The sequence below is a fragment of the Etheostoma spectabile genome, chromosome 14 (genome assembly GCF_008692095.1).
Source record: "Etheostoma spectabile isolate EspeVRDwgs_2016 chromosome 14, UIUC_Espe_1.0, whole genome shotgun sequence".
Taxonomy (NCBI): Eukaryota; Metazoa; Chordata; class Actinopteri; order Perciformes; family Percidae; genus Etheostoma; species Etheostoma spectabile.
The window spans coordinates 12614636-12624555 of NC_045746.1; the positions used below are offsets into that span (position 1 = coordinate 12614636).

A 9920-nucleotide genomic window follows, 5' to 3' on the forward strand; every position below is an offset into this window, starting at 1 on the left:
GAGGCTCAGAAACTCTGTGCTACAGGTGGTCTAAGACTGCACAAGTTTGTGTGTAACACAAAACGGTGTTAGAGAGACTACCTCCATCTGAGTGTGCAATCGAGGTAAAGGCTCTCGACCTTGCCTTCAACGATTCCACATTGGAAAGAGCCTTAGGGATCCATTGGCACATTGAATCTGACACCTTTAGATTTTGTATATCCCTGAGGCATACTATCCATGGTGGCCTCTGTTTATGACCCGCTGGGCCTCATTGCTACCTTCCTGCTAATCGGTAAAAGGATTTTGCAAGAAGTGCAAGCATAGTAAAGTGGGATGAACCCCTCCGTGGTGATCTACATCCAGCGTGGAGAGCTGGAAGAGCGATCTTGCAAATTTGGAGAAAATCAACATACCTCGTGTATGTGCCACTGACTTTGACCGTCTTGAGAAGGAGCTTCACCACTTCTCTGATGCAAGCACACACGATATGGCCAATGTTCCTATTTGAGACATTTAAGTGAAAATGGAAATGTTCACTGCACTCTGCTTATGGCAATGTCCAGAGTAGCTCCCATCAAAGTCACAACTATTCCCAGATTAGAAGTGACAGCTGCTGTTGTTTCAGTTGTAGTGAGCAACACTCTGAAGGAGGAGCTTGGTCTCACAGACATTGACGAGTACTTCTGGACTGACTCCAAAGTGGTCTTGGGGTACATCAATAACAAGGCACAGCGTTTCCACACATTTGTGTCAAACAGAATACAAAAGGTACGTCTCAGCACAACTCCAGAGCAATGGAGATACGTCCCAACTGATAAAAATCCTGATGATCTCGCCTCAAGAGGCTAAAGTGCAAGTAAACTTCTCACATCAAATTGGTTTACAGGACCTCAGTTTCTATGGGAGAAAGAACTTCCCTCAGCTGCGTACACTGTCGTAGAAATCCAGATCGGCAACCCTGAAGTCAAAGGGTTTCAGACACTGAATGTACAGACTAGGGAACAAGTAAGTCTCTCAGATCGCGTGTCAAGGTTTTCTTCATGGTACAAGGCCACGCAAGCAGTGGCACGTCTCCTCCGCCGTGTCAACCGGCAAGTCAACAGGTCATAGTTCTGTGAAGGAGAGAGAAGACGCACAGTGCATTATCATTAAGGACTTACAAAGACAAGTTTATCCAAATGCTTTTATTATGAAAGTTCCGAAAACCAGAAAAAGAAAAAGCGGTCTAACGAAGGCATTCAGTAATATTGTTTAGCACCTGGCTGTTAGAGGCACAAGGTATGTTAGTTTTACACTTCATTTTTATTCTGAGTTACTATTGTGTACCGTTTTGTAGTTTTGCTGAGATCAGAGAATACAAGTTTGCAAGTTAAACTAACAGTAGCATATTGCCATTAGCCCGCCACTTGAGAGATACTACAGCAAATTGTATGTAAAATGAAGGTGTTGTGTTTTTCCATGTTTTTCTCAGCTCTTACTGTGATTCAAGATATTCAAGCTGTAATAAGGAATGTTGCAAAGGGAAAATAAAGATTCCTGAATCATCAGTTAATAAAGAGCCCGACCATTATTCAGCCGGAGACGCCACACAGTTTATTGCCACCTTTTATTAGATTTTACAAGTGCAGGAAATAGTTCAGGTGGATGAATTTTACAGAAAATAAATAAAATTATAAAGCACCTTTTGTGCTCTGCTGTCATCCTCTTTACAGGGAAGTGCAGTCTAGAGCGGCGTCTGTGGGATCTGGGGCTTGCCAGGGTTTGACAAGACCCCAGAGGACTTTTTGGCCATCCAGATGTAGACTGTAATAGACTACCAGCCAGCCCCAATTACAGCTCCTCACTCATCACAACCATGAAACCCTCATCAGCTCAACAGTAAGTATTTTTGTTTTTCTAATCCTCAGGGTGAAAATAAGATCAGTGATTTGGATTTGATCTTCAGTGTGTGCCATGTCTCCATTACAGTGTTGGGAAAGACTCCTTAGAGAGAAAAATAGTCCTTTGCCATCCCATATAAAACACTAAAATGATAAACTACAGTCATAAGCACATCAACCAACATATCAATAAGGATGGATAACTGAAATTCATCCACCTACTGTAGTGGACCCCGCCTCATCCCACCGCTATTTGTCTGGACTTTGTGCTAGTTTTCCACACAGAAGACATGCTACTTCTTTTGTGACATGTAAGATCATTTGTATGTAAATAAGTTCACAGAAATATTATCAGACATGAATAAGTCAAATGATGACTTTAATTTATTTTTATTTTTTTACATTACACTTACAATCTTTTGGAAGGCTCACATAAATCAAATAGTTTTTCATAAACAGTAGAAAGCTTAAGATCTCATTAAAGGATTCATTGGGACATTTAAAGGTGCTCTAACAGCGTTTTTCCACTCCTGGTAACAGCTCGACTTGACTCGCCTCTACTCAACTCGGCGCATTCTGCGTCCGTTGTCCATTGCAAATTGAGTAACGCCTCAGCGTGGCTGGTCACCATAGCTACGCGTGACGATGTAATTTTCAACGCGACTCCCAACAGCACGTCGGACAGTTGCCACAGCCAGAAGAAATGTTTTGTTTCAAAAGAAGCTGAAGGAAGCAACAAAAATCACCGCTAAAAAAACAGGAGTTTGGGAATTCCGACGGAGTTCAGACGTTGACATGACTATTGTTCGCCGACACAAAAGGGTAAGTTAAGTTTCCTGGTAACGTCAGCTAACATTTGCATGTGTTAGGGGCCCCGGTCAGTATTTACTACACGCTATATGAAGTAGATGAACTTTAGCAACCATGATTACACACCAAAATACGTCTGCTGTGTACCTTTTGTGTTTCAGAGCATTCACGCTTTGCAAAATCGCCGCCGCAGACCGTCTGGTGGGCGATGTCCGACTGGTGAGATCTCTGGTTCTGACCTGCTGGACTTTGCATAATCTTTATGAGAGTCATGAAGAGGCTTGTGACAACAACTGGGATGCATCTGGGACAGCAGAGTCCCAGGGGGGGACACTGTCACAGGTTGCAGAGGATGAAGACCGGGATGTACGCAAGGGTTTGATGCGCTACTTGAAAAGGTAAATAAAAACTTTTCTTTGATATATTGTCTTGTTTTTTTTAGGTAACAGTGTGCAATATTGGAAACGACATAAAGCCCCTAATAGCCCTTAATATTGAACATTTGAAAAGTGAGAATAGTGCAGAGAGTAGATAATCTGTCGGTGTCTGCCTAGATTTTTTTTTTAAATGTCCCGTTTGTTCTGGACACACACTCCGCACTCTTGTTTGCTATAAACGCAGTGATCCGACCAACCAGCAGTCTGCAGGTTTCCACGTCACCTTTTGGTATCGCCTCAGCTCGCTTGGAACCTCGACTGAGGTAGTACTAAAAAAGTACCTGGTAGCAGGTCCCAAGGACTTTTTCTCGTAATGGAAAACCAAAAAAAGCAAGTAGATTCGAGGCAAGTTGAGTAGATACCACGCAGTGTAAAACCGCCATAAGCAGTGTTGGGTCATGGCACTTCTTGTTGACATTCAAAGTATTTTCAAATAGAACGCAGCTAGCTCCCTTCTCCCTCCCTTCCGTACTTCCACGCACTAGTAATAAGTCAGCTGTCTGGTGAATTAGGATGAAATTTCATAGAAGCACTGGCAAAGATCAGGACGTCCTTTTCGGTTCAGTTACTTCAGTTGCAACATTTTCTTAAGCTCTCTGGTTCTTCTGTTCCTGTGTTTCAACCTCAAAGCCGTTGTTGAAGTAGGAATTTAGGTTGGTGCGAACAGAGGACTTCTTGAGTCTACAGCAGATCAGTTTGTAGAGAGCCACCAGAGGGATGGAGATCACAGGTAGTACACAGAGGAGGAGGATTATGGCAAACACCCAGTCTGGATAGGGCTTCACTTCAGTTTGGGGGAATAGTTCCTGAAGAAAAAGACAAAGCAGTATAATATATAAATAATTGAAATTTGCTAATTGTCTTTATTCCCCCTTCAAAATGGAGAACACTCTCATAAGGTATCTGTGTGCTAAATATGAAGCCACAGCCAGCATGCGATTAGATAAGTTTAGCTTAGCTTAGTCCTGCATTGCCAGACCTATCTCCACAGGGCTGTGGAGTAAGGTTTGACTCTACCACAGATACATTCTGGGGTAGAAGAAAAAACACTGGTTTAGTGTTTAATTTTTTTTTAAACCAATCACATTTGTTCTAGACGGAGCTAAGCTTTGGACAAAGTGACATTGGCTCTGCAAAATGGTCTCAAGAAGGAACTTGTTTTTTTGTGGTTTTGCACCCCACAAAAGAAAACTAAGTTAACCGTTCACCCAATACAGTACCATCATGTCTATAAATTAGCTGGATAAATGGTTAAACTGTATTTGCTCTTACTAGTGTATCACCATGTGTCCATAGTAATCCCCACCAACTGGTCCTAAAGCACACCTAATTAGATAGTAAATGGTCTAAACTTATTCTTCAAAAATCAATCACCAAAAGAACAAAGCAAGCCTGCCTTGTTACATTATCCAAATTTTCATCAAAACGTGGCATTGTCATCGTGTAGCTTGCTAGCTCGAAGTTTGTTGTTGTCTACCAAAGCAAGGGATTTTGAGAATGGCAACACAGAGAGCAGGAGCATATGGACATCCAGTACATGAGATGTCCAGGCAGTTATCCTGGAAATGTACCCTTACTATGGGTAGTTTAACTTTAAAGTCACTTTGGACTCAGTTCTACTGAAATCTTGACATCTCCATGTCAGTACCCTCTCTTTGCTTACATAGGCTGGGTTCCATGTGGGATAAGATGGGTGTGTCTGTGCCTGGATGACCACATAGGCAATCAACACCACCAGGAGCATTAAAGGACTGATCACCATCCAGCATGCCTTCCAGAAGATGTTAGGCCTGTTCCCAGTCATGACATAGATGTCTTCACTGAAACTGTCAGAAGTTACAGGAACAAGAGAAAATGTTTAACACGTTGGGATCTAAATAATTTTAAAGGTCCCAAGACATGGTGCTCTTTGGATGCTTTTATATAGGCCTTAGTGGTCCCCTAATACCATATCTGAAGTTTATTTCACAAAATTTAGCTTTGGTGCAGAATTACAGCCACTAGAGCCAGTTCTACGAGGAGCTTGCCTTAGGACGTGCCATTTTTGAGTCTGTAGCTTTTGAGGAGGAGAGAGGGGGGGTAAGGTGGAGGCTGGGGGTGTGGCCATGACTAACTGCCACTTTGCTTGTTTGAAAGCCATGATGTCTCTCTCTTTCTCATGGGCGGACAAAATTCTCTGGGTATGCAAAGCAGAGAAAGCGGAGGTAACCTTGGTAACCGTAAGGGTCAAGATTCTAGATCAGCCCATCTAAGCTTTCATTTTCTTAAAGGCAGAGCAGGAGACCCAGGTCTCAGTTTACACCTATCGCCATTTCTAGCCACTGGGGTGACCATAGGCAGGCTGAGGGAACTCATATTAATGTTAAAAAACCTCATAAAGTGAAGTTTTCATGCCTTGGGACCTTTAAGCTCATTGGACCATACAGAATACTAATGAAGAGGTTAACAAGTTACTTTTTCATTCCATGGACATAAATGACTCCAGTAATCTCAAATAATGCAATGATCAGCAGAGGTACAGAGCCCACGTAGCTGTTGAAGACCTCCACCCAGTAGTTCCCTGAACCCAGGGTGAAGATGAGAGCCGCCAAGAAGGCTACCAAGCAGATGAGTGCTAAGGAAGTGAGAAAAAAAGCTCAAAGGGGAGTTCAAAGGGGAAAACATGTATCCTTTATAACTTTTTAGAACAAGCTGATTTGCAGGCACCTGTTATGAGTTCTTTTGGCATCCACTTAGGCACTAGTTTGAGGTCGTTGATGGGCGTGAGGACTCCCTCTATGTTGCCAAACATGGAGGAGAGACCCAAGCTGAAGAGCATGACGAAGAACAGTATTGCCCATATCTGCGAGCCTGGCATCTCTATCACTGCTTCGGTGAACACAATAAAAGCCAGGCCAGTACCTGAAGCGCTCTTAGGGAGAGAGGCAAGAAAATAATGAGGAAGCATGAACTGACTGTACATATTTGAACGGTACTCAATATACTGTACTCCAGAAAAGGAAAGGGGAGGCGAGTGCAGATAACAACCAGGATTTAAGGTCAGAGGGAAACTAGAAAAATGAGACTCAGACAAAAAGAATGCAATGTACAAGATTAGATGTGTTTTCAAAGTTAAAATACCTGGTCAAGGAACGTTTGCAGGTCACAGTGCGTCAGGTCCAGACTGGCCACCTCACCTGGAGATGTTCCATTTAAATACTCGAGCCAGTGATCATAGTTCTCTACAGTTATGTTCTGGTCTGAAAACTCAAAGTAATTGGTAAGAGCCAAGATGTTTCTGCAGATGAGATTCAATTGGCCTCATTAGTATCAAAAAGAAAGCCAATAGAAGCTTTAGAATTACATAAAGTATGTGTGTGTGTGTATATACCCCTCAACACAGGAGTTGTAAGCAGTGGTGGCTTTAAATCCCAGAATGGCAAAGATGGGAATGGAGGCGTAGAGAGATGTGGCACTATTTATTACTCCTACTAGAACAGCATCCCTCTCACAGTTGTTTCTAGGACAGAAAACAGAAAAACAGAAAAAAGACATTTCAATTTTATTGAGGGTGTTAAGGGGCCCTGTGGTCTATAGCAAATGTTCTAAAGTGTAATGGGCAAGTGCATTTAGGGCTTTCCCAACTAAAGTTTTTCTAGTTCTAGTTAGTTCCATAATGTCCCTTTTTTGGGATCAGTAAATATCTATCTATGTTTCTATCTATGTATCTATCTATCTATCTATCTATCTATCTATCTATCTATCTATCTATCTATCTATCTATCTATCTATCTATCTATCTATCTATCTAAATGGCACGTAATCTGGGTGCAAAGTAAGGCACAAAGGGGTTTATTTTAGTCTCTTAATCATAGGTGTGTTTTGGGTGTAACATGAATTAAAACAATCAGAGTGGCAACCCCCCATATCCTTTAAAAGCCAAGTGTGCATTGCTATTTAAATGGTGGATTCAGCAAATTGAAGATGCGAGTGGTTTTCTGCTGAGGAAATGTATCTGATCTATGTGACGTGAAAGCGCAAATGCAACGATAACCTATTTCACTAAGGAGGAGCGCTGGTCCGCATTCTTGTGTGTTACAAGTAGAGTGTACCCATTGCAAAACCCTCCTACTGTATACAGGTGCATTCTACTATCTGAATAATGCAGCCACTCTAATAAATACAATAAATAGCAGGAAAATACTGCACCCTTGACTTTAGGCCAAGTTTTTATTGGTCAATAGCGTAATCACTTTCTGCTGCCGCAAGATAACAATGTGCCAACAATGCACCTGACCTGACCACACCTCATGGTCGGTCTGAAACTAGCAATGAAAGTTGTGCTTGCTGCGCTTTGTACCTTTGTACCTGCGTTTGTTTTAGTGCTTACCTCTTTTCGTTGTAGCTGGAGAAAGCTATGAGACCTCCAAAGGCCACAGAGAGAGAGAAGAAGATCTGGGTGGAAGCATCCAGCCACACCTGAGGGTTCTTCAGTATCTCCCACTGCAGCGTGCACGCAGCACATCAGGTCATTGTGTCTGGCATACAATCTTACATAAACCTGTATGGGCAACAAGTGACCAAACTCACATTAGGAGTGAAGAGGTACACCAGTCCATCAGTTGCTCCAGGCAAAGTGAGGGCACGGATCAGGAAAATAGTCAGCACCAGGTAAGGGAATGTGGCTGTCACATACACAGCCTGAAACATGCAAACGTATGATATAGCATTATTCATAAAATTCATTATTCACACGATTTTATCTCTTTCTGTCAGCAGTAATGTCATGTATGTGTGGTACAGTGGTTGATTTTGAAGAATATTTTTCACTAGATAAACAGACCTTTCCTACGGACTTGATGCCTTTGATGCAGCAGATGTAGACCACACACCAAGCACTGGCCAGACAGATGACCAGCCACCACTGCAGGGAGCCGCTGGTCTCTATGTCAGGTGTTATGTTCAGAGTCTCACGGTACCAAAAGTAGTTCACTGGAGTGCTCTTCTCACACTCCACATTATAGCCTATTTAGATGCAGACACAAGCGAGAAAATGACATCTATGACATTCTTTTTCTAGGACTTAATCTGAACATTATTACGTTTTTTTTGGATTAATCATGCATCAGCTTTTGTAACGGAGTTCATTTTCTGTATGTATAGAGTAAACATTTCTTCCGTTTTCCATCAAGAGATGTGTTCCCGCATAGTTGTATTTAAAATGTGTAAAATGTATAGCATTTATTATGCTTACGGAAAACAAATGAGACTATTATGATTTTAGTTTTTTGTCTGTGACTCCTTCATCCATCTTTCACTGAGCAAAAGCATGCTATTTATGCATTTGGTGCAGAACCCCTTTGTGTCATAAAACAATAAAAATCCAATCTAAAAAATAAAGTCTGACCTGGATTGCCACGTAAAGCCTGAATGTTAAGAGTCCTTTTGCATCTTGTAAAGTTATTATAATTATGCTAGTTTCTCAAACTAATTGATACAGTTTAATTGTACATGGTATAGACAATACTTCTGTCAGTGTGGCAGTGGCAAGCGCAGTGTGTGACAAATATATCAAGAGCAGCTAGAATGATTGGTAGAGTTTCTTGATACCTGTGAGGTTATCATTGAGTGGACACTGGCTCCAAGGCAGGGGGTCTTGGAACGAGTGAAATAAATACCACAGCACCCAGGCCAGGATGGTGTTGTAGAAAATGTCTACCAGGAATGACACTATCATGGAGGCAATTCCTACACACAGGAAATAAAGGGCATTTTAAGTACCACAAATAAGTGTTAATCTGACAAATAAATACCCTAATAAATGTTACTAATAATTCTAGGCCACCCACCGACTCCACCCAGTAGTGGTGAGATGGAGTTCCAGACACCGATGCTGCCCATGCGGAGCCTCTGTCCTATAGCCAGCTCCAGGTAGAGCAGGGGGAGGCCCTCAAACACCAGCGCTATCAGGTAGGGGATGAGGAATGCACCTGAAGACATGAAGTAAACATTTACCTCACAGTTAATATGCAAGATTTGTATCAGTTGTCAGACTTCCTCAACATACTTGTATATGTAAAATGATCAGCGCCAAATGTGGTTAAAAATTAACTTAAAGCTACAGTAACAATTTGGCTGGGGATGTAAGAAGCAAACAACACTGTGTCATTTTGAACCGTCAGGCTGCAGAAATTCAATTCAATTCAATTTTATTTATAGTATCAATTCATAACAAGAGTTATCTCAAGACGCTTTACAGATAGAGTAGGTCTAGACATTTGGAAATGATTCCAGATTGGTCTGTTTTCCGCCAAGAAATTAGGGCAGTTTTGTGTGTGTTTGGCTTGGAAACCTACTTTTTATCTGGCAACTCTGCTTGTAGTACCAATCCTACATTTCCCATTAACGCTACGTTGTGACGTGTCGTGCAACCGTTGGCACTTGCCTAGCATTCGTGGTATAGATTACGAACGGACAGAAAGGAACAGCAACAAACAAACCAGAGGAACTGAATTTAAGTAAAGTTAGTTAAGAAAACAAGGAACGTGGCTAAAGTCTGACTGGCTGGTAACTTCAAAAATCAACAAGTCGTGTTGTCTGGTGATCAAAAAGTTAAAGTATATTATGCTTTTTGGTGTTTAATCGTTCCTTTATTGTGATATATATCTTTTTTTGCATGTTATAGGTTTACAAAGTGAAAAAGCCCAAAGTCCACCCCAAAGTGACCATCTTCCCTGAATATGATAATGGCATCATATAATAGCGTCTCACCTCCTCCATAGATTTGGCACAGATAAGGAAATCGCCAGACGTTTCCAAGTCCCACTGCAAA

General features: G+C 41.8%; 1 protein-coding gene and 1 long non-coding RNA gene across 2 annotated transcripts; one reads left to right on the plus strand and one right to left on the minus strand.

Annotated features, from left to right (window-relative positions):
* Positions 1-1622: 1622 nt before the first annotated feature.
* On the plus strand, positions 1623-3070 carry LOC116701448 (uncharacterized). Its single transcript, XR_004334917.1, has 3 exons — positions 1623-1860; positions 2403-2684; positions 2834-3070. It is a non-coding gene; the product is annotated as an uncharacterized LOC116701448 (long non-coding RNA).
* A 626-nt stretch (positions 3071-3696) lies between these two features.
* On the minus strand, positions 3697-9920 carry LOC116702005 (sodium-dependent neutral amino acid transporter B(0)AT3; the record flags this gene model as incomplete). The annotated part of the gene is made up of 12 exons (XM_032536065.1): positions 3697-3915; positions 4773-4935; positions 5564-5723; positions 5816-6020; positions 6230-6386; positions 6480-6608; positions 7479-7591; positions 7679-7789; positions 7932-8113; positions 8699-8836; positions 8938-9078; positions 9860-9920. Coding segments are annotated over 12 exons (1779 nt in total), but the record flags the coding sequence as incomplete, so codon positions are not given.